Genomic DNA, 25,945 nt, shown 5'->3' with positions numbered 1-25,945 from the left:
GTCGCGACTCACCACTGGCACACTGCACACCAATCCGGCCGCTTCCTCACTCAGCTCGCATGTTGTAGGTAGGTTGGTTGGTCGCTTGGAGTTGGAGGGTTGGAGGGCTCTGCGCGCTTCTGGTTGGCTGTCCTCATCAGCTCTCTCGGCTCTCGCTCTCGCTCGGCGGCGCGCGGAAAAGCGAAGCAAGCAGCTAATAAGCTAGGTAGCCCACGAGCGCACGCGCGCGCGCGGCGACCGGAGAGAGGTTCGAGACCACCGGGCACCACCTAGCTATCTGCCGCCCGCGGCCCGCCCTACATACGTGTGCTGTGGTGTGGTGAAGCCGTGAGCGCCGCCCCTCATGAACCCGCCGCCGCACGAGCGCGGCGGCCGCTCGCGCTATGGCCCCGCGCAGCAGCAGCAGTACCCGTTCGTCGTCGACCCCACGGAGGCGGCGGGGGCGGCAGTGAGGGCCTTCTTCCCGTCGCGTGGGGCGGCCGGAGAGCCGCCGCCTTCGCCGTCATCGTCCGCCGCGGAGCGGCCGCCGCCGCCGCCGATGCAGCAGGGACGACACCACTACGGCGGCGGCGGCGGCCCCGAGATCTCGCTGGCGCACGGCCACGGCCAAGGCCAAGGCCATCTCTGGATTCATCATCACCGATACCATCAGTTCGCCGTGGAGGGGGGGCAGGACGGCGGCGGCCCGTTGTCGGCGTCGCTGCCGCGGCACAGCAGCTCGCCGCCGGGTTTCTTCTCCAGCCCCGTCGTGGATAACGGTAAGCCCGCCAATGCTAGCCCTACCGCTATATACTCGTCTCCGGTCTCCCCTTGTTAACTGTGCATGCTTCTTCCGACCCAAAAAAAACCACTGCTCTTCAGCTTCACATGATTCTTGACGACGAGCTACCTCGCTCTTGTCAACACTGAATCTATCATCCCTGGCTGTGTCATTAGTATCGAGCTTCCTTTCAACTAACTAGATTTCTGTTCGACATATTCTTTCTTTCGTCTGTCTGCCTTTGCTTTTCTTATTCTTTATTTATTTTTTCTGAACACGAGAACGATTATTCGAGTGTCCTGAGGAATGTTTCTGCCTCTGCAGAGGTAACACTAACACGCACGATATCGAACCCACAGCATCGATCCGAGCAATGTATGTACCAGCAATCTAGCTAATACATGCATTTAGGACCTGGCAGGGCTCAGGCTTCTCTGAAAATGGCTTCGGCTTTGGCCTCTTTGAAGGAGCAGCTCCTCTAGAGGAGCTGAAGCCGTTCTAGAAAACGTTTGGCAAAACGGCTCATTCGCACTAGACGACGTGAACCCACAGCAAGAAGCCGCGCGAAGCTTGTTTTTGAGACTTCTCCTGCGCAGGCAAAAAATGGCTCCAGACTCTTGACCATCTCCTCATGTGGAGCCCTTTCTAAAACAAACATTTGACACAACCCCTACAGAAGCCGGAGCTGAAACCCCTGCAGAAGTCTGGCTCCTAGCTTGCAGCTGCTAGCTTAGCTGCTTCCTTCTCTTGTCGCTTATTCGATTAGTACGTACAACACAGCAATCGCGTGTGTTTAGGCAGAGATTTGGGCTGCGGTTCTTCTGCTCTTCGCTCTTTCGGCCGGGTAGAAGTAGCGGCAGCAAACAATCTTTAATTCAGGGCCGTGACAGACAAGACGACTTTCTTTGCCCAATTTAGTAAAAACAAATCTTACTATATATGCACACAAGATTTTCTGTGCTCGTTTTGTTAAAATAACTTTTACTATATATGTACAGACAGGCAAGCTTGTTGCTTTCTCTGTCACTTTTGTTATGCCAATAGGGCATGCATGCTTTATCTTTTCAGAATAAATTCAGTTTGCCGTCGTACCTTAGGTACTTTACTCTAGATGCTCATTCTGAACGTACCCTCTCTTGACTAATATAGCTACATACAGGATGGTTCAATCATAGGGATTTTTAGAGAATCTAATATTAAGGTCAAACATTTTGGGAAATTTTCTTTGTGTCTATATATTTTGTCTTCCGATTCTTGGTTTTATGTTGCGTCCAAACACTCAATAAGAAAACTTTCCAATGCTCCCAACTCCTGTTGCGTTGTAACACACAATTCAATCCTGTGTTTCTTGTTGTGACATTCCAAAGAGGCCTTAAACATATAAATATACTGATATTTTATCATTTTTCTACATTCACAATTTCTACAGTTCATCTGAAATTTACAGGTCCTCTTTTTTTTTAAGAAAAAAAGACGTACAATTGGATAACTTCGTATATGTGCTAGTTGTACCAATTTGAATTGACAACTTGCTGATTTTACGCTTTATATCAGACTAGGTAGCGTGCCCGTGCGTTGCTACGGGACAACAAAACTTTTGTACTAAAAACACACAGATCGCATGATAAATAACAGTACTGTTTAATAAAGGTACTTTTGATTATCATGAAAAAAGTATTAACAAGCAATATTATCTTGTCTATAGAGCTAGAACCTCTTTATAGATGATATTCATTGGGAGTATTATCATTTAACAGTTTCTTCCCCTTGTTCATGTTCTTCTCAACAATTAACACTGTCAAGATCCTAATATTAGATCTTGCTATGGATATAGATAGCGCTACGTACAATTGGCTATGTAAAAACACTGGTAAGACAAAGAAACCTATGTCTATGCCTGTTGCAACGAAACAACATATACACAAGAGTTTGACTTGTTCTCGGTAAGGCGAGACCAGCTAGCAGCCACACAAGCACATTGCGAGTTACGTACACAAGGGGCACATGGCAAGTTACATGCCTACTAACCCATCTCCCCTCTCTAACATTGCAGCACGAACTTGTGGCTCCAATGATATTTCAAACCTTGTCTAATATTTCCAAACATCAAACATTTGCAAATCAGAGGGAGTGCGACAAAAACTTATTGCAACAGAAAACTTGGATAACATAGATACAATTGGAACCTTTGTATAAAGTTAGTAAGGTTCCTAACAAAAACTATCAAAAACTATTAAGACACTCAAAATAGATATTGACCATTGTAAAGTCTTTAAACCAGACTCTCTATTTTTTGAAGTATCTGTGTCAGCACTAATTAACCGGGAATGGGGACGTGAAGCAGATCACTAAGCACTGCCACCTTATCGAGAAGATCGTGAGCCTGTGAATGCTGCCGGGGAAGAGGGACGTCATCTCCTATGCGGTTTCCTGGTCAATCTCCTCAAGGTTGCCAACATCTTGAGCACGTCCAAGGTAGAGCTGGTAAGGAGGATAGGATGGCAGCTCGAGGAGGCCAGCGTTGCAGACCTGTTGATTCCATCGATGTCCTGCAACCAATTCAAATGTAATCAGACATGCTGCAATCAATTGTTTCATAGCACCCTTATGTCCAACCAAAGGAAAACTAATAACACTCTTCAGTCAGCTAGTGCAACTTGCAAGAAAATCTTAACCTAATGCGCTGCATATTCAGAGTCTTGCAGATATCGGTCTTTTTTTAGTTAGACAACATGGTGGTTTGAGTGTTTGACCATTCAATTTATCACACGTAATACTCCTTTCTAACAGGCCACTATTTCAATTAATTAAGCTTGCAAATAGTTCAAGTACTGCTCAAGGTTACTAAACTTGCAGTTCAGTAACTGGGATACTATTTCATTTGTGAAATCTTTTGATGGGTACAAGGTTAATGAACCAAGATTTCTAACCATGCAAATATTACAAGTAACAAATAAAATCAAAGTTAGCATACAAGAGCATACTAATATGAAAAAAGAGCAGATGATGTAGGGAATTAGAAATTCATGAATGAAAAAAACAGATTAAGTTTACTACCAAACTTGATCAAACAAGGCACTATTTAGACCACAATTCTAATATCAAAGGTTTCATAAACCAAATGAATTAACAAGACCTCATTGGAAGACATCTTGAGGACAAGAGACCCATGCATTTACCTAAAACAATACATTATTCAGACGGCACTGCACAGGCACAAGATCAACTCTTGGCAGGCGCAGGGGACATGGTTGAGTAGGAATTCAGACTATCTTTTGTACCACTTTAATTATAATAGGATCAGCTCATATAAAAAGTGTTTATGCAACCCCAATAATCCAAAGATATGACTGTTTCAAGATCTCAATTTCAGAAACATATAATAATCCAAAAGCAAAAGGAATGCACAATGTTTTCTACCATGAAAAAATTAGAATTTTTTTCCAGCATTGCAGGCTCAAAGAAGATAAGTTCATAATCACATATTTGAACCTGCACAAAAGCAACACAAGTTCAAAATCATATATCATTGACTCCACCTGATTAATAAAATGATATGGATAAAACCAGGGTGAATCATCCTTGCTGATACTAATTTATCCTGTCACCACAACACTAACACAGTCCACTTCAACTCACACGGTCAATCTGCAACATTCAGTTTCAGAGACACAAAACCAATGGACAAAAGACAAGCACATTCGCGAGCAATCCAACAAGGAGAGAGAGGGATCAATCTCAGGTGAGTGGGAGAAAACCAACCTAAGAGGTGGTCCTCATGGTTTCCTCGTCTTGCCTATTCCAGACCAGGTCCTCATGTGGAATTAAAACCTACAAATCATTCTTCAAAGCAAAAGTAATTCTTTTTGTTTGATAAACATGCTGAAATTCATCCATGTTTGCTGGTTAAATGGGTTAATTAGTATTCGTGCAGAGTTGCATACTAAAATTATCAGTCGTATGCACGAAGAGTCATATCCACATAGTCACGTACTAAAATTTTCAACTTGCAAGTCTTATAGTTTAGTAATAACAAAAATATTATGTTTTCATTATTAAGCATAGAACTTTGCATCGAAACTATCCAGAAAAGAAACACCATATAGTGATGCCAACAGAGAAATCATCTCTAACACAAAACCTGCAAGCTCTCAGATAACATTAACTAAAATTACCAACTCAAGGTGACATACCTGCAATTTTTCAAGAAGACACGACAAAGAATAATCTGAGAGCCTACGAAGAAGACACGACAATGTTGAATGAGCAAAAGTTATAAAAATATATCATGCCAGTTCACATATATATCAAATATGAACAGAAAGACTACAACACATCATTGGAAATAAATCCCTACTACTACTAAGACAGATGGTTGTCTTTCTTCAAATTGTCAAAGTACTTTACTCATAGGTTCATATCTAGCCTTTTTACTTTTAATTGTATATTAATAACAATCTGTTACACTGCTGTAGCAACAAAAGTTCCCTAGTATGCAATTTGACTAAATTGGTTTCAATCGTCCGTTCAAAACTTCGATGTAACAATATAGCTTCAAAACTTCTAGATCCTATTCAACCTTTTAAAATGGTCCTGTAGTTTTGGGATAAAAAGAAAAAAATGTCATATCCAGATAAACTGTTATCTATGCATCAAACTTTCTCAACAAAGAAAATTTGTTAAAAATATTGAACAGGCTCTCTAGCAGCTTAACCAAAAATTTAAATAAATTATTTATCATTATCTGTACGGAAAAAACCATTTATTATGAAAACCTAAAACCCATGTATATTTAATTTAAGGGAAAAAGAAACTACAAATGGCTAGTTTGATGATAACACACATCAGTATCATATTAATTGCCTTATTCTGCATGCAACATATAGGACAGATAAAGTTGGGTGGCTCTTTGCACATTTAGTTATTATAATTTGGAGCGTTGGGGTAGTGAGTATACACAAATACAACAGTTATGTTCTAAAAGCATATAATCCAGTGTATGGGTCATGCTTAGCGTCACAAGATTCACAGGTCACTGGCAATTGAGCTTTAACTTTTACATCAATTGTAAGATGAAACAGAGTTACCTATATGCCTTTTCTATCCGGGGACTGAAGCATTGTATGGTGATCTATGTTAGAAAATGATCAACCAATTATTGTTTTCCTTCAATCTACAACTTTTCACTTTTGTTTTTGATCAAATTGCTCCCCTTCACTTTTCTTCTCCTCCAATCTGCGAAATAGGGTTACTGTAATATATGTATTGGCCTGTGCGTTGCTATAAGCACAAAAAGTCATATTTTGAACCAAAAAAATCATAAGCATGGATCGAAGAACACCACTGAGTGGTCCTAAGATACCTGCAATAGTACAAATGATACAACTGGCACACATCTCTTTTTATATATTAGAGGATCACATGGTTCTATGTTGTTTAAGATCTATCTTATTTTGAGTTGAATACTCTGACTCTTTTTAGATAAGCCAAAAAAATTAGCATATCAGTTAGCACTGATTTCTCTCTTTATACTGAACAAAATCACTGTTTTGGAAAGATAAATTTATTCCATAGTAAAATGAAGAAGTGAAATCATCGATTTTGTTCAATTTCCATGGAGCAGTTAAAAAATATTTTGGATACCACCCCAACCACCCATATGGCATCCAAAAACTGATTATAAATGAAACACAGTCTCAATTGTCTATTGTTCACTGCTTATCTAAAAAAAGAGCCAGCTACACATTAATAATACTTGGAGTCACATAGCACATGAAAACACTCACTGTGGTAATAACTTACAGGCTTTTCAACAATCTGTTATTTAAAAAAGATAACAAAGCATTAGGAAGTCTACCTTTACAAAGCATTAGGAAGACAACGAGGATCCCATACCATGCAATGTTTTACCTCCTGCAGAGTAGAAAATTGATTCACACTGTATTGTAGGCATACCAAAAAATACACATCACAATTAACACAACTTTTTTCATCATTTTTTGACCATATAGTAAGAGAAACCGACCTTGCTAAAACAACAACTGCAATTTAAGGACACCATTTTCTAAGAATTTTTTTATCCACATAACTTTAACAAGTAGATAAGAGCATACAGTTTGACACACTTTAGAAGCTCTACTAAGGCATGACATATTGGCATGAGCATGAGAGGAAAGTAGGAAAGCATTGTGATATCCTACTTCTCAGTGACCATCACTGTATATTGTTCATATGCATCTTGCTTTTCTAATGCCTTTTCAAAAACACATGACCACTATTGAAAATAGAGAGAATTCATCCATGCATCTGCAAAGTTCCCATTTAATATATATAGGTCGGATTCATCCACTAATTATGTGCAGAGAATAGCTCTTTTATCTATTGCAAGGGAAGCCTGGCAACCTGTAGCAGGGCAAAGCATATCAAGCAATTCATCCAAAAAGATGTGACATATGAAAAGGCCTTCTTGATTTGGAAGAGCAAGTTAACTCCCATACTGGTTGGCTGCTATAGATGGATCAGAAGATGCAAGCACTAACCTAGGCATGTGGTGTTGTCAGATTTGCTAAAGTAACGCAAGGCTCGGGTGGATTCGTGGAGGAGGTTGTCCACGTACCTGAACATGCCTTTCTTGGCCAACGCTGAATGCTCTTGTCCTCTTTTTTGCCATTCCGATCACTAACGCTACCACTTCTAGCCGACGTGTCCATGAAGCTCGGCAACAAATGGTTCTCTGAACAACACAAACAAATCACCATCAAAACCACAATCAACACGGATCAAAACCAAAAACCAATGAGAATGGGGAAGAGACGGTCAAATCGAATAGTACCTAGAGTCGAGAGTTGCAACTGCTGGATCAATGTGGGCAGCGATGGTGCTAGCCATCGTCCGTCACGCGTTGAGGCCATGGCGGCACCCTCCCCCTTGGCCACCGTGTCTCCAGGCGATGACACGCCCCTAGTCCGCCCGCGCGCTGAGGCCGCAGCGGCGGCGCTAACCCCTACGTCGAGCCCCGTGCATCGAGGTGGGAGTGGGACTGCACCTTCCCCTCCGATGCAGATCCGAAGGAGGAAGGCATGGCAGGCTGTAGGTGGAACGCTCAGTCCACGATGGCGGAGGCCGGCGAGTCTATGGGCTCCTCGTCCTCCATGGCCACACCGCCGTCACTAGCTCCTCCAGCGTGAGGCCGCGCAGGATGGGCGGTGGTGGCCGTGTCCTCCCCCATGGGCGGAGATGCGGTCGGCAGGTAGAGCGGCGTATTTTTTTGGAAGAAAAGAAAATAGGGCGCGGGGCATGGGAATCGACCCCGGCTGCCCGAGAGCGTGGTGAGGTGGCGCGGACGCGGGACCATAGGCTTGGCAGAGTGTGGGGCATGGGATCGCAGGAGGCAGGACGATGGACCCACGGTAAAATGTCGCACAAAAAAATTTCCATGCTTTGTTTTTTTAGTTGTAGGAGATTCTTCTTCTTCTTCTTTTTGATCATGGATGGAGTGTCATACTGGGTTGCCTGAACTAGGTGCTACATACAGAACTAGGTGCTGCATGCCTGCATAGTTACCATGGTTTTTCATGGTAGGGCCATCTTTTTTACATAGAGAACAGTGTGGCTAATAGGTTTGTGGACGCAACAGCGCATCTCATGCATGCGTACGTTTTTCTAAATTCAGAATTTGCTTGCCCGTACGGCCGTACCTACTTGAACATATATATAATAATCAAGTATATACATATTTTATATTTGCACATAGGGGCTGGAGCCCTATGCTTTGTCTAACTCGAGCCACTCATATAAGTCTAAGTGGGACCAATTGATGTGTAATGTCTATCTTCTACTAGATACAACATGGTATACTAGAGTAATGACATGTACTCGAGGCCATAATTTATTTGTCAGTACTACAATTTGACACGTCTACCATATTTTTCCAGATGCTATTTTAAATGATGACTTTGCAAGCAGTAACAATCATTGAATAACCTAACAAACTGACAATGTTTATTATACCTTGGCCGCAGCCGGCTCTAATTATCTCATTCACATTTGTGAACTTATGTTGCAGAACACATGCTAGTAGAATCGTAGGAACACCAGGTTTGTGGCTCATCTGTAGTTATTTTACAAAATAACTGTTGCCTTTTCATAATATCGTAGTATTTATTTCTTAACTCTTTTCCTCACAAAAAGTACAAAACCTACTATATGTATGTGTTCACTAATAATGATACAACGATGTTGACCACTTTTCCTTGAAATAGGAGGCAGAATCGCAACAAATCAGTGGGCAAGCAATTTCTTATAAAATTAGAACAGGCGCAGGATGGATGCTTATTGCTCGGGGCCCAAACCGCTCTATCAATTTTATATATGAGACATGGGAGTAGTACCGTTCCTGTGAAGAAGTTGCTGTAGCGTCGAACCGCTAGGCCGGCCGCTCGCCGTGGAAACGGACGTTTGGGATCCAGCCGGTTCAGTCGTTAGTTTCAGTCAGCCGCAGTTAGGACTGCACCGAATCGACCCAGAACAACTTGCTGAGTGTGAGTGCGACAAACTAAAATAATTCCCACTTGGTTGCATATACTAGGCCCCACTGATCGACCTTAGCAGTTGGCACGCGGCGACCAGCGTTGCTGTGCTGCTGTCGCGTACTCGCATCGCATGTCTAGGTTCAGCCGTTCAGCTGACCTCCCCCTGCTGACGTATGCGTACAAAAGCAATTGATCACAGCTACTCCCTCATTTCAAATCAAATTATTAGACGTTTTATCTTTCTTTTAGATATGTATATTTTACTATATATTTAGATATATATTATGTCTCGGTTTGTAGTAAAAATAATATATCAAGAAAAATCAAATAATCTTCGCGATATGCAGTAGCAAGTTTCTAGAAAGGTTCCATACGAAATCAGCTAAAATTATTGGCAAAACGATATTCAAGAAGGACATTCGCCGAGCACCCCATGTGCGACTCAGGGGGCGCCCGCCGGTGCCGCTCGCCCGCCCCACTCCGAGCCACCTCCCCGACCGTTGTCGCCGCCCTCATGCGTGCGGCAGCGGCGGCCTGCGCCGGCCGCTAAAAACGGGGAGCCGGTCGCACCCCTCCTCTCTCCGAAACATACCTCCATTCTCCCCTGCCCTTGCCCTCTCTTCTCCAGCATCCGTGGGCAGTCGGCTCCGACAGCTTCGGGCGATCGGCGGGCAAATCCTGCCCCCACGGCCTAGATCTGCCGCCCCCACACCGGGCTGGCGCGTCCCCCGCCCTCTCCTTCACCGACATCCATGGGCGGCCGGCTCCGGCGGCTTTGGGCAGCTCCGTCCCCCACAGCCTGGGTTTGCCGCCCCCTCACCGGGATGGAGCATCCCCCTGCCTCTTCCCCCTCCCCGTCGACACCGGCAAACTGGGGCGGCCGTCGGTTGGATTTGGGCCCCATGGGCTCGGTTCTGCCATCTCCACCTTAGGCTAGCGCGACGTGGACGCTCGCTGCTCAGCCTCCTGCCTGACATCCCTGTGTGGTGCCCCTGGGTGTGGGAGCCCTGCACCGGTGTCTCCTGGATTGCCACCCCATCGCCGAACTCGATCTGGTGGTGCTAGTCTATTGGTACGGTGTTCTTCTGCATGTGCTTGTGCAGGGATCCTGGGTGCATGGTTTGGCCGCGGGGCATGCGGGGTGGGGCTATGTGCATGTGGGCATGTCCTTCAATGGATCTGGCGATCGCAAGTCCGGATCTTGTGGAGCCGCTGTCGGTCCACCGGGACCGGGGCACAGGTGGTGCCCTAGGCAGCGGTGTGGTTTCTTCTTCACGCATGTGCGCGGTGCGCGCGGTTTGGCCGCGGGCGAGCCGGCAGCTAGGCTGCATTTTCGCGGGTGCCCTCCCCCTATGCCTCTTCTCGGTGAGGGCAGAGCGCCGATTCAGCAGTGCGGTGCGATGACAGCATCAAGGCGGAGTCGGGGTGAAGGTTCTGGCCAAAAGCTTAGCTCAGCTCTAGGCTGGGCCAACGACGATGAATTTCCTTCTCGAAGGCGTCGCTGTAGAACCTCTCACTGCCTCCTCCTCGGCCGGCCAGGTCACTACAGTTCTCCTCGGCCCAAGAATTGGGTGAAAGCCTTGCCAAGCTCCTGCTGGCCGATGATGCTTGGTGTTATTCACCTCTTTGGAGGCATCATCGAAGAGCTCCTATGCCATGGCGCTGTAGTCTTTCTCCTTGTTTTGATGTATTTGTGGTTATGCCACCTTTCGCTCCAATGTTAGGGAGTGTTCTTCTTGTTGTTGTTCTTGTTACCCTTACTAGTGGATATGTCACAACCTCGCCTCTGTGCTGGGGCGTTGTATGGTTTTAGTTCGGTTTTCTAAAATTAACCGGACAACAGGGTTTTGTCTCGTTTTTGCCAAAAAAATGAGGCTATTAATTTCATATCAATATATATTGAGGTGGGGTTTTCTCCCCCGTGATAGTTAAAAAAACAAATAATCATACTATTAGAGGCATATTTCCTCTATCCCAAGATATATCTATCGTTGTAGTGCATTTAGGTTTCTAGATTCACAACATGTTCCATGCTGTATGTCTAGGTTTACATAATTTTTGTTTGCACCTGTTAGAAAGCTAAAATGAAGACATATAACTGGACAGAAGGAGTGTATGACAAAAGTTACATTTGTATTGCGAGCATGTACATCTTTCAGATTGCTCTAGCACTTAAACAGCATGATTGAAAGTGCTTGCTGCAGCAACAGCCCTCAATGGCAATTTTAGTAATAAAGTCACCACAACTGTAACTGCTCCTAAAAAAGAGCAGCCGAGAAGGACTTTTAGCGATCGAGATAGAAATATACTTATGGATACGAAAAATACTATACAAATATCACAACATTTTGAAATATATGTTACTATCTAATATTTTACATTTAGTAATATCATTAATTCATCACATATATCTTTTTGCAAGATTATACCACAATTATAGTGAGTTTGAATCCCCAACACATGATTTGATAATGAATATATCATAATTAGAAAACCATACATAATAGGTAGAGATAAAGTCAATACAAACCAAGTGTCATAAAGTACAAACTAGAGTCCATACACATAGCTACACATAGTAGTCTCATTAATTGAAAGGACCAGACTATTGCCTAAAGGGGGTTGGGGTTGAATAGGTATTCATAAAAGTTACAACTTAAAGGTTGTATTTAGTTTTTAAAAAAAAATCCTGATTGCTCGGAAAACTAAATCACAACAAAACCCACTCTCTGAAAGCTCTTGCTGGGTTGCAATCAAACACTTCTCTTGATACACTATGTTGATCTTTTCCCATCAAAGGCAAGATCAAAGACCTCACAAACATGCCCGTGGCCTTCCACGAGACTAGAAGGTCACCGAGCAACTCCTAGCCTTCTAGGAGACTTGACCTCCAAGGTTAACAAATGCTTCATGAGATCTTTGACTTGCCACAAGTGCTCAAGGTTTTAGCTTGCTCTCTTTTGCCCACTAAGTAAATCTTAGTCAACCCAATACTTGAATTTTGCAATAATCACTCAAATGCACAAGCATCGGTTGGGGAGTGCTCTCACAAGGCTTAGAATGCCATGAGTATGCACCAGAATCAACTGCTCCAAATAGGAGGGCTTGGGAGTATAAATACCCCAACCAATGAAAACTAGTCATTACTAGCCCTTAGGGTTAGTAAGACAATGCTGGATATGACAACAACTAGTCATTAGACAACTTGACTTCCTAGTCCTTGGAAATTCCAATCATCGTCCTCAGATTTTTTTGATCCACCAATACAGAGAACCCATGATCGAAAATTCCCTAAAAAATTCCTCAGAAATTTTGAACCTCAACAGTGCTAGTAGTGCATACCCGATTATGTAGTATGTTTCCTCTAGCACACTCTCAGTTAGTTTTTGGGTTGCTCTCTCTCAAATATCACATGGGTTTTCTTGAGCACTATAGACTTATCATTCGCATCATGTTGCACCCCTCTCATACAAATTTAGGATTAAATGAAAAACATAATTTAGTTCAATTGAGCTTTATGTCTTCTCATATGCCATTTCTTCTTGTTTTATCTTCTGAAGAGTTGCAACCAACTTGACTCCATTATTTTGAGAACAACCAACTTGAGCATGTGATTTGAACCATTTCAGCACATATGAGTTCACTTTATGGTTTCAAGTCACTACTTCTTGATATGATCCAACAATGACTTCATTCTCCTCAAGATACAAGTGCTCATAGCTTGATTAGTGCTTGACTCAATGAAAGTATCCATGGTACCTAAATGCTCAAGCCATCGCTTGCTCTTCACCTTCACTTAGTACCTCAAAGCCCTTTCCTTGCTATCTTCAATCTATCAAACCATCCTTAATCACATCACAAAATCCATTTCATCCACAATATCATCCTTGCTTGAATATATTCTAGAATCAACAATCTTGAGATCAATCGAGCTTCATTATTCGTCTTTTTAATCAAATATGAAATATCTATTTCATCCATGTGCAATATCAATAAGCTTCACATGAGAGACCAATTTTGATATCCATAAAAAACATGTCCCTTTCGATATTTCCACCTTATGATTGTCAATTGCGTAATTTGACAATTGTGCTTGCCTTTGATTTAATGAGAAATTCCAAATTGATAATTGATCATGTCCAAGTCATGTTTCCAAGAATATCCATCACAACACATGACTTGGCTTGTCTTCATTTGATTCAATAATACTCCATAATACATATGTGCATGCCAACAAAATGTGACCACATATTTGCATAAGACCATGTCTCTTTCCACTTCCACACATTGGCTTGCCATTTCTTCACAATATCAACCACATATGGAATATTATGCTTGTTGGCCAATTAATTGAGCCTTGATTTATGATGATTCACTCAATAAAACATATCTCAAATACATATGATAAAATCAAGATCCTGCCCAACAATTAGCAAACATGTTAGTCCTTTAATCATGTTTGCATGCAGTCCTCCAAAACACGCTAAAGGGCTAGATGCACTTTCATTAATACAAACTAAGTGGAGCACACCCACTAATATTGGTTATTACATTGCATGGCATAGCCCGTGTAGTGAATCTCCAATTGTGAAACTGAGCACATCATTTCAATAAATCGACACATGCATCAATGCACTATCTCTTGCTTCACAAGGCCGAGCATATAGACTACCAAAGATGGAACATATTGGTCTAAACAAAAATGGGTTAGGTTCCAAAGCAAAAGGCAAATGATTTTGTCATCCATCTGAAGTGGGTGTTGCAGTTGCTTAGTACTAGTGGTATCCAAGTTTCTCTATGGCTTAACATAGAATTGATTGGAAGCTACAAGCAGCATAGGTGAAACCATGATCTAGAACCTATAAGTGATGTCGACAAACATAATATGAGAACCACAAATGGAAACATATAAGTATAAGCATACATTCTAAGCACCAATTTGATTGTACTACAACACTTTCGTTGTGTCGAGCAATCCTTTCACTTACTGCTACCACATCTGGATTGTCCTCAGGTAAAGTTTGTAATTGGATAGACGAGAAATCAAGCAAAAAGTATCAATCTCTGCAAGCGCCTTTAAACAAGATTTCACAACATTCCTCTTAGTAGTTCTCTTATAGGGTGCCTCTTCCCCATAACAGAAATTTGTATAACCTCTTCAAGGCTCCCCCTAGTACCGATTAAGAAATCAATATGACATTGTCGTAATTGTCCATTGGTGATATGTTTAGCACCTCAATTTTCTAGGGTAGATTTCAAAAGGACATGAGGAGGATTATGTAACAAACTATAATAAATTGAGTGGAAAATAAGATTCCTTACAATTGAAGGATGCGTAAATTGCGAACACTTCAAAGTTGGCTTGAATGGCATATATCTAGGAAAATATCTTGGTGTCACTGGTAAAGGTGGAGGAGGTCCTTACATACCCAATTTAATAGAATGAAGTAACTTTTATATGATGTTCATCAACCATTAGTAATTTGAATAAACCATAAAAAATTTGGTGTTCATCAATCTATCACTATAAGACCTCAAAGGATACTACAACCAGTTGTTCTTACATGTTACAATACTAATCAAATAATCAGTAGTATTCTTTTCTAGCCCTAATTAGTAGTGAGGGAATATTGACCTATGTACCGGTGTTGAGCTTAACTGCTTAAGTGGAGAACAGAAGCAATGGTGGTGATGAAGAAAAAGAGGTGGGGGTTTCTCACCATGGGGCGAAGGAGAAGAGGGACACTAGCTCATGTATCTCGGTCGAGGTGTGTGGAGGCGATGCTCACAGGGGCAACAATGTTGCTCATGGGGCAAAGGCACTATTCATGGGGCAATAGTGCTCATAGGGGCGCCGGTGGTAGTCCTCAAGGGCAGTGATGCTCGTCGACGACCGCAATCCTCAGAGGGATACTAAAAATTGGGAGCATCACAGTGGGGTGATCAAACTTTTGAATGGACGCATCAGTTATATAGGGGCATGATTTCACTGTTAGGTGAAAACAATATCCAATAGTGATACCCTATCACTGTTGGGTTGTCCTTGACTCACAGTGATCCTTGGCCGTCAGTGCTGGAGTGTCCTTGACTCGATAGTGATTTATATCCATCATTCCTAGGGTGATCTTGACTCAGCAGTGATTTACGTTTATCACTTCTGGGTTGTTCTTGACCTGGTAGCGATCCATTTGGTTTCTAGAAAATTTGTATTAATCCTTGCATCCACTCAACTAACCACTTAATACACATATATTCCCCGAGTATATGAGTCATCAACGATCGGATCCGACCACCTTCCACCACAATCCTATATAATTAGTTAGGACTCGTTGATGAAGCCTAAGGCAAATAGTAGCATGGTATCAGCCCCAGCGACCATTGTTGCGATGAGACTAGATCTGCTCGAGCCATGCATTCTTAGGCTTCCTCTCCAATACCCCTAGGAAGGAACCCTTAGTTTGTGAGAAGGATCTGCATGTGCATCCTCCCTGTTGTCTGGTGACTCAAATCCTCTACTTGGACTAGGACTCAAGATAGGTGTGCTATTAGGACTTCTAGTTCTATTAGAACTTGAGTGCAAAATCATACTAGGAATATGACTCCACTTACATATGTGACACTACTGGAGACGCGCTCTTTGCTGGGTGCCTGGGGCACTCGGCAAAGGCCCTATTGCACTCGGCAAAGGTTTTGCCGAGTGCCACACTCGGCAAAGAGCAAACGGCAAAGCCGCATCAGGCGAAGGGTTCTTTGCCGAGTGTCATTTGTCGGGCACTCGGCAAAGGCTTTGTCGAGTGCCAGGACGGCACTCGACAAAGAAAATTGGCCGTCAGTCGTTGACGGCGTCTTTGCCAAGTGCCGGGTCAGGAAGGCACTCGGCAAAGCTTTTCCCCTTTTTTTTGAAAAATCCTTTGCCGAGTGCCTTCCTGACCCGGTACTCGGCAAAGAAAAAAAATGTTTTTTTAAAAAAATCTTTGCCGAGTGCCTAGCTGAGACGGCACTCGGCAAAGAAAAAATATTTTTTTTTGGAAAATTCTTTGCCGAGTGCCAGAGCCCTGGCACTCGGCAAAGCTGTGAAACACATGGTAGTGTACATAGCTTTGCCGAGTGCCAGGGTACTGGCACTCGGCAAAGAGACCTGGTAGTGCATTTTTTGGCAGCTTTGCCGAGTGCCAGGGCAAAAGGCACTCAGCAAAGTGACCAAAATTTTTTGTTTTTTTTGTTTTTTGCTTTCGATCACTGCAAACACAACATATGACATATATATCACATCCATCACATATATACCACATCCAGCACCTTATATGTCACAATCCATCACACATACCACATGAATCACATCCGTTCACCACATGTCACAGTAATTCCATCCATTATTCGATAGGATTCCACATCATTCAACAAGTAGTTCAAATCCATCACCACATGTCACAATAACACATGCATGACAACAACATTGTCTCGGACAGAAATCCATTGCGAAGAGAACAAGACATGAAACTACAAGCGCTACTCACTAAAGCGGCCCTTGATGTGGCCATCCTGCTGACGACGGGGAAGGAAACATCTGCTCGTTTGGAGTGCCCTGAGCTGGGTTGTTCAAACCCGCCGACTGAGGCTGCACATAGGAGAAGAGATTGCATGAGACAAGATTAGTTGAATAGCGATTGTAGCACCCGTCGTAGTTTGCATCTAGGCAATAATGTCCGCCAACCTTTTCTCCTGGGCGAGTTTGTCGGCCTCCCGCGTGGCCCGCTCGGCCGCCAACCCCAGCTCCAGCTCCTAGGCCCTCCTGTTTGCTTCTTCCACCTGGGCCTACAAATTGTTGCAAAGCTAATGTTACAATAATGCAAAGGAAATAGAGTTGTGTAAAGATCAATGTATGACGAGTAAAACATGAATAACCTGGAGTGTGTCGACCCGGTGCTGTGCAGTGGCCGGCCGTGAGCGTATCGCCGGGAGTGAGGAGGCGATCATGCTCTGTGCTCGGATCTGGGAGAGAGTGGGAGTAGAGGCCGTGTCGATCATGCTGTCACCAATCCAGTAGCGACCATGCTTCTTGCCTTGTCCAATCCTCATGATAGTGTTTGCATCAATGTTGTCGGTCCGTGGATCGTATTCTGGCCCATGGATCGACCTTGCCGCCGCCGTGTACTCCATGATTTTCTCGTAGGCGCTCGAGTTTGTGTACGCCTCGGCCGGGTCGTCCGGGTTGAAGGAGACTTCGGACGACACCTTGCCCTTGTGTGCCATGGCAAATGCGGCAAAGTTGGAGCACTCTTGGCCTTGATGTGCCGCCGACTACAAGAACGAAAACAAGATGATTAGAATTCTTTGCCGAGTTCAACAAAAGCAAGAAGAATAGAAACATGACCACATACCCATGCTCAGGCGTATCCGAAGAGGTTGCGGTTGCCTTGATGGTGTGATACACCTGGCATGAACAAATGCCGCTATCGGGCAGCCGCGTGCTGAGCAGCCCACTCCGCGCTTAACCACCTATCCACCATCTTCGCCCAAGCCACGGGGTACCCGTTGCACCACCAAGGAATCACCTACACATCATCAAGTAGTTGACATATTAGAAAAACAAGTGATTCATACTTAATCTCAAAAGGAACCAATTTTAATGTTCTTTAGCTACCTCAAGGAACTGGGGTTTGGTCAGCGTCAAGTCTTGTTCTCGGATGTCCTTCTTGGTGACCTTCTATCCGAGCTTCGTCCCATAGTAATCTATGATGGCCTGGAGTCACGCCTCATGATGGACGTCGACGACGCATTTCCTGCAAGCTCGCTTAGCCACTGCCTCTGCCGTGCCCTCGAATCCATCGTCAAGTTTGAAGTACTCCTGCATATACAGACACGATGTATGCATTAGTTATTTCAAGTAGAGTCCAATAAATGCGTTGTATTGAGCCATGTAGTGCGAGGAAGACTTACCTAGAACTCCCGAATGACGAGCGCAGCCACGGTGCCTGCTTCCACGTGGGGGGCGGACTCGTAGTGGGCAAACGTGAAGGCAGGCTCGAGGTTCCCGGCATGCATGACCATGCCAGGGAAGTGGGTCCTGCACAGGAGACCTAGGATGCCATTGACATATCGGGAGGCAGTGTTCCCCGACACAATCTCCCACCCCCTGCAGAAGTGATTAAGAAAACATAGTAGTCTCTATTTCGATATCGAACATAGCATATGAAGTAAAAGTGATAACATGCAAAGGCACTTACCTTTGCCCCTCTAGGCGAATCACTAGGCGTAGACGAGTATGCGGTCGGTCAGGGAGGGTGGAGGGTCCTCGCAAGTAGACACCTGACGAACTAGAGAAAGCGGTAGCTCCCGTCCCGCCCCCGTCCTCGTCCTCGTCCTCGTCCTCGTCTGCCTCCTCCTAGACCAGCGTCTCCTCCTCCTCGCCCGCCTCCTGCTGCACCTGCTCCTCCTCCTCCTCCTCTTGCTGCTGCTGCTAGACCGCGGGCGTGGTCCTCCTGTTCCTCTTGGTTGTGGTCCTCGTGCTCCTCTGCCTCATCGAAGATGTCCCCTGCTCCTCCTCGCCCCCTCCGCTAGAGGCTCCTACACCGGAGGCTCCATGGTAGAACGAGCTCAGGTTCCTCTGCTGGCCGCCCGACATTTTTGTTCAATCACCTGCAATTAAAAAGAAGAAAGAAGTAATTAGAAATAGATGCAAAATAAACAAAACAAAACAAAATTACAAAATTACAAAGTATTACATGTATGTTACAAATAATCTTCATGATCGAGATTAGCTGGATCGTAAGTCTCATCATCACTATCAACCATGTCGAAATAATCAACACCATCCGATGGAGGAATGTTGTCTTCATTGTCATTGCCTACACGTAATCGCTCAAGCATTTGTAAGTCCTTTGAATTTCGCACTTCATCTCCATCGTCATCATCATCAACCATTACATTGTCTACATCCATTCCTATCTCGTCGGTTAAGTCTATCTCAAACCTCCCTTGTAGCCCATCTTCTTGATAGAACTCTCCGTCATACGTGCTTGGGTTGAAGTTGTAATCTTCATCGTTTGGGACAGGTAGTCGGCCGTGTGGCGAGACCTTGTGCACAACAAACCAACCACTAAGATCCGGTCTAGTCTTGCAAGCATATGACGTATAATAAACTTGTGTGGCCTGTTGCGCCACAATGTACACATCGTCTCTTGGATAGACGGAATCCTATCAAATTTCGACTAGACCAAGATGAGGGGTCTTCCTCGTTACTCCTGGATCAAACCAATGGCATCTGAATACGACAGGATAAAGATTTGTGCTACCACAGAATGAAAGTTCGTATATTTCTTCAGTTCTTCCATAATAGTATACGCCATCAGTGCCGGGCGTAAAAACCCCGCTATTTGTGGTTCTTCGATTGGGCCGCCTCCGCTCGTAGCTTCCTGTGTGAAATCGATATCCATTCACATCGTAGGCGTCCAATGACTTGACCCTTTGGTCACAGCCGTTGGCAACTTGTCTCAACTCGGCACTGATAGACGCATCGGTTCGGGCCTGCAAGCTCAAGCAAGATACATCGTTATATTAATCGGACGTATGAGCAACAACAAATCAGGGCTAAATTGGACGGTACCTTGGTTTTGAACCAGGAAATAAAATTGGGGCTCCCTTGTCCCGCACCCTTGGAAAGAAGGGTATCACATTCCGGCGGGGTTGGTTCCCTTGAATGGGACCAGTATTCATGAATGAATTCCCTATAACGACAAACAAGGGGGTTGGATGTAGAATAGTGCGGGATTATTGAAACAAGTCCGTTGAGAACTTATGCAATATATGGGTCCACCTCTTCAAGGTTGGTCAGCACATATAACATGATTTTGTGCCACTCCACATTTGTCAGGGGCTTATTGGTCGATGCACGTGCTCTTCCAAGTTGCCCTCGGAAAAGGGTGAGGCTCGAGGCATTTTCGTCAGCATTGTAACGAGGAGGTGGATTATGCACACTTGGAAGGTTGTCAGAATAATACAATGTTGTGAAGTTTGACACCTCCTCCATAGTGAATGCACTTGCAATGGAAGCCTCAATTTTGCCTTTGTTTTTACACTTTTTCCGAAGTGTCTTTAGGCATCTCTCGATTGGATAGCACCAACAGGCCTGCATGGGCCCCCCCCCATTCGTGCCTCATACGGGAGGTGCAATATCAGATGTTGCATCAGATTGAAGAAGCCGGGTGGAAAGATCTTCTCCAACTTGCAAAGTAAGATAGGTGCCACTTTTTCCAAGTCAGCAATCACGGAGAGTGTGTATCCGGAGAACAACACGGAGGTGATGCCAAAACTCTATCTCGGATTGGAGCAGACCATGGAAACTAACCTCGTCTACGCATCTGCGGGCTGTCCAGAAAACGTGGACAATCCGAAACAGATACGGTTATACATATGCAAAGATCTGCATACTTCCAACCGTATCTCTTTCGGACGGGAGACGCCTAACTGGGTTACACCGATCTACGACAATGATAAGAGAGGTTATTTATACCTAGGGTGGTGGTGGAGTCAGGCTAGCAGGGCAGTGGCGAGTCGGTGCAGTGGCGAGGCGAGGCTGTGTAGGTAGGACCGCAGCACCGACGAAGACGATCGGGGTCGCCTAGGTACTACGGGTCCCCTCCGACAGGTCCTGCTCTGCAAAACAAGAAACACAACACTATAAGTTGAAAATTTTGGCAGAACCTCCCCTGTACAGGGAGGTTTCCAAAACCTACAAAAAATAACGGCACGAAGGCCGACATTCACAAGGGCACGAAGGCCAACATTCACGACATTCACAACGGCACGAAGGCCGACATTCACGGCATGAACGCCGACATTCACAAAGGGACAGTGCATATACCTTGGGCGGTGGCGGGACATGCACGCGCAGAAGAAGACGCCGAGAACTCCTCCTCCTTCTCCTTCTCTTCCCCTTCCTCCTTCCTCCTTCCTCCTCTCCTTCTTCCCCTTCTTCTCTTCTTTTCCTCTTCTTCTCCTTCTCTTCCCCTTCCTCCTTCTCCTCTTCTCCTTCCTCCTACTTCACCTCTGCCTCCTCCCCTCCAAGAACCGACGGTGAGGGGAGGGGGGGGGGGGGCTGGGCGCGACCCCCATGGGGAGGGGAGGTGAAGGCGGCCCTCCCTCTCCTTCTCCGACGGCAGTGGGCCGCCGGCGTTCAGCGGCGCCGGCGGGGGCGCGGGTGGGGCGCGGAGGGGAGGGGAGGAGAGGCGGGCAGGCCGGAGCGGCGGGGTCGGTGGCCGCTGGCGCGGCGCGGGCCCGTAGCAGTGGGCGACGGGGCTGGGGGGCGGACGGCGGTGATGGGGGCGCAAGGCGGGGACGCGGCGCGGGGATGGGGGCGCGGGGGTCGCCGGCGGTGGCAGGGCTCTCCGGCGGGGGAGGGTGGGGGGCGGCCGGGCGGCGGCGGCGACGGGTCACAGAGACGGGTGCAGGGGCGTGTTGGTGTGTGTGTGGCCGATGGGGCTTCGGGGTGGGCCGGCCGTAGGACATTTCCTTTCCTTTGCTGAGTGCCCGCGAACTAGCACTCGGCAAAGGATTTTTAATTTTTTTTTCAAATATCTTTGGCGAGTGCCGTTGATATGGCGCTCGGCAAAGAGTTTTCTTTTTTTTTAAAAAAAAAAAGAAACAACCATACTTAAAAGAAAAAAACTTACCTCTTTGCCGAGTGCCGCAGATCTGGCACTCGGCAAAGCTCAGATTAAAAAAATCCAAAATCGTCCGCTTTTTTTTAATCTTTCACCTTTGCCGAGTGCCCCCCCTTTAGGCACTCGCAAAGAGTCTTTGCCGAGTGTCAGAGTTGGGCACTCGGCAAAGCATAATTTTTTTTTGTTTTTGCCTCCAAACTTTTTCTTCAGCCCTTACACATTAAGTTGAAGTACATCCTCAAATTTGGCACATTTCTTGATCTTTTTGCTATATATCCTTAATTTATTTCATTTAATTGCATTTTTCCGGGAAATGTAAGTTTGAACTGCAGGTGCATCGAATCATGGAATTCGACGAGTGGAAAAATGATATTCGCGTTACTTATTGTATTTTGAGGCCGTTTTCAGGAGCACGCCCAAAGTTTCAAACATCTCACGCACGAAACATGGCGACAAAATTGCGGGTGAAGTGTTTTTAATTATATAAAATGCAAACGAAATTCGAAAATCATGAAACTTGGTGACGCGTCTTTACATCACGTGTGGAGGCTATGGTAAAAATTTGAGAACATTTCGCGCACGTTGTCACGTAAGATGGTTAGAAACCTAGACATCCCAACTCTGGCACTCGGCAAAGACTCTTTGCCGAGTGTCTAACGGGGGGTACTCGGCGAAAGCTGACGGCAAGTACCCCGTCAGCTCTTTGCCGAGGGCCGTCCTTTGCCGAGTGTCCGGCACTCGGCAAAGAGGCTCTTTGCCGAGCACCGGTCTTCGCCGAGTGCCGGGCACTCGGCAAAGAGAGCTTTGCCGAGTGCCGGTCTTCGCCGAGTGCCCGACATTTAGCACTCGGCAAAGCCGGCGACACTCGGCAAAGCCAGGCTCTCCCGTAGTGTGAGGGTCTTCAAGGGCACTGTAATTGTGCATCTGTCCAGGACATTCATTTAGCATCGATTCCTCCATTAATCCATCCATCAAGCAACAAATCCATTCATTATTCTCTACACATGTCATCCATACAATCCTGAACACAATTAGCAATGATGGATCTATCTTGTGTGTTTTTCTATTAGGTTTTCCAAGTGCAAGGGCTGGACTCGGTGGTGAGGCTCACCATGCAACGAGTGTCTATCACAAGAAGATGAAGTCCCCCATGAACTTATCCAGACAAGGAGCCCTCTCTCAATTCTCTGAGGATGGAATCCCGTACGATCTCACCAATAATATGCATGGTATTGGACACTCTGAAGAGAACATCACCGCCAACAATGTGGCACGTTCCTTCTCAAGTGGGTTCTCAATTGGATCATGGGAGGATTCAAATTCTATTGTGTTTTCCAACCCGGCAAGCAAAGCAGGAATACACAACAATGACGACATCATAGCCAGTATTAGTAACTCTCATGAATTACAGGTATGGTACTACTTATATTATCATAAAACGGATCTGTTCTTGCCATTTATAATGCTAGTTATTGTTTTTCATATATTTGCATGTCCTTGCTGAAAGGGATTTTCTCGAAATAAATTGGGATATATATATAGAGAGAGAGAGAACTACTTTTATATATATATATAATTATCATAAATGGAGGTGGCTACAGAATAACTTATTTTGTAGCTGATTACTGAATATACTCTCCCTATATATATATATATATACACACACAAACACACTACATGATCCTATTCCAATCACGATATGCTAATGTTGTTTGAAACATTAGTTACAAGGCTATACTAATCTACAAACTACAAAGCAATCATCCATAGAGGAAATTAATTAGTTGTATGTGTAATGCCTGCATGATTTCATGTTTATCATCGATCTGTGGATGCAGTTTGGTGTGGCGAAGGAAATGGCGGGCCTACTGCAGGTGCAGCAAGACCAAGTTCCATTTAGAGTACGAGCCAAGCGTGGATGTGCCACGCATCCAAGGAGCATCGCAGAGCGGGTAAATTCCCACATCATCTTCTTGATGATGCCTGATGGCACACTGTTCCCTTGTAGTAGTAACAAGTTTTCATGCACTGTGACTGTGCTAATAACCAAACACTGAAAATCTGCTTGATAATGGAGCAACTCTATCTTAAATTATTAATGTACATAATATATGTCATAATCGATAGATGATTATATTTTCTGCATGTTGGCACTTGATTGCACCCCTTTTAATTTGATTTGTTTTTGGAGATTATTTAAGATTAATGTCAGGCATGTGATCAATGATGTTGTAGGAGCGAAGAACGAGGATCAGCGAGAAGCTCAGAAAGTTGCAGGCCCTTGTGCCTAACATGGACAAGGTGTTCCATTATACAGTATCCGTGATTTCATGCTGCAGAATATATGATATCTTTGTTTCTATATATATGCAGTGCATATGGTTGCTATTTAGTCTATCTTTTCGAACTGACAACAATCTGCAGGTTTTTACAGGCATGCACGTACACAGTTCATTCTTATCCTTCTAATTCGTTCTCTTTAAAATGTGGCAGCAAACTAGTACAGCGGACATGCTGGACTTAGCAGTTGATCACATCAGAGGACTCCAGAGCGAGCTGCAGGTATATGTACGTATTAACACGTTTTCCACATATATATGGTCAGAAAACGGAGGTTGCTTCATGCTGCTTCAGTTTCCAACTTCTGCATTGTTCGATAGAAAAAATTAAAAACACACACACACACATGAAGAAGTCGATCTGACGTACACTTCCATGCATGATGATTTCAGCATCACATTAGGCCCTCCAATAATCTGGCCACGAGCTTATCATTCGATCGATCTATCATTAATTATGTCAGTACATCTTTTTGTTTAATCAATGCCTTCATGAATGAACTTAAAGAAGCGATCAGTATTCTGTACAAAATTCTTCTTTAGTTTCATCCACTACTCTTACATATATGCACTTGCAGGCTCTCAAGGAAGACAAGGAGAAGTGCACCTGCCGCGGCAATCGTCCACCAGGGAGATAACATATGCTACAAATGGGTTCTCGGCAACATACAGAACGGCATTGCACATTGTCAGACAGCATGAAAAAAATGGCTGCTGATTGGCTTCAGCAGATTGGGCGAGATATTTGGTATTCATCAAATCTAGTGTTTAGCTTCAATGCAAGCTAGCTAGCTAGAAGTAGCTGTTGTGTTCATATTGAAAAGCAGAAGCGTATTTTTTATTTCAATCAGGAGTAAGGGGGGAATGAAAGGCTTAGACTACTCTAAGTTTTAAGGGCCTATTGCAGTTTCATGAATTTCCCTTATACAAATAAGTTCTTACTACTTGCTAGCCAGTACTAGCGCCTCATGAGCTGCCGTAGATGCTAGATATGATATTGAAGGATTTTCCCCCTCCGTACTTTAGGTTACTTTCCGAAGTTCCGATCCCGTCATCAGATCAGCTATGAGGCTCAACAAAATAGCTTCAGCCGGCTTATGTATCAGCCAAACAAAGCAATCGAAGAACACTAACACCTGGCAGTAGGCCCTCCACACACCACTGCACCAGGGGCTGACTCCATAGTTTTAAGGGCCTTAGGGTGAATAATAGGAAACTAAAGACCCTTTAGGTTAAGCATTTTTTTTTTAAATTTGTAATATGAGAAATCATATGGTAGTACTAGTAACTTAGTAAGAGTTAACGGCAGCATGTATATAGTTCTTTTTTTTATTGCATATAGTTCATAATTATTCATAAAACCCTATATCGATATAACAAAAGAAACTAAAAAAGTTGTAAAACAACTATCATAATTACCTCAAATAAGACAATGGTGCTTCACAAATGCTTATTAGGCAACATCTAGTATAGAAAATAAATGAGTTAGAAATTTAGAACCATAACAACCGAATATCTGCTAAGCAAATAAGCCAAGCAATGGAATGGCCTATCATCCAATTATTGACAAATTTACCTCACGATCAACAATAACCAAGTCGTCGTCTTGTTGATAGATGTCTATTGGCGGCTTGGGCCAGATGGGTTGCAGAA

General features: G+C 44.4%; 1 protein-coding gene across 2 annotated transcripts; it reads left to right on the top strand.

Moving 5' to 3' along the window:
* Nucleotides 1-25,189, top strand: LOC136493195 (transcription factor bHLH81-like). 2 transcript variants are annotated; one of them, XM_066489252.1, is made up of 6 exons: nucleotides 1-758; nucleotides 23,024-23,364; nucleotides 23,792-23,905; nucleotides 24,189-24,254; nucleotides 24,447-24,515; nucleotides 24,871-25,189. In XM_066489252.1, exons 1-6 carry the CDS (start codon nucleotides 344-346, stop codon nucleotides 24,928-24,930), a joined length of 1,065 nt encoding a protein of 354 aa, XP_066345349.1. In that variant the 5' UTR covers nucleotides 1-343; the 3' UTR covers nucleotides 24,931-25,189. The 2 variants fall into 2 exon arrangements, with proteins under 2 accessions (XP_066345349.1, XP_066345348.1); XM_066489251.1 differs by having other exon boundaries at nucleotides 24,447-24,521.
* Nucleotides 25,190-25,945: the final 756 nt, after the last annotated feature.

The sequence above is a fragment of the Miscanthus floridulus genome, chromosome 11 (assembly GCF_019320115.1).
Source record: "Miscanthus floridulus cultivar M001 chromosome 11, ASM1932011v1, whole genome shotgun sequence".
In the NCBI taxonomy this organism is placed as follows: Eukaryota; Viridiplantae; Streptophyta; class Magnoliopsida; order Poales; family Poaceae; genus Miscanthus; species Miscanthus floridulus.
The sequence above is the reverse complement of the archived record's forward strand: the minus strand, read 5'-3'. Positions and strand labels throughout refer to the sequence as shown.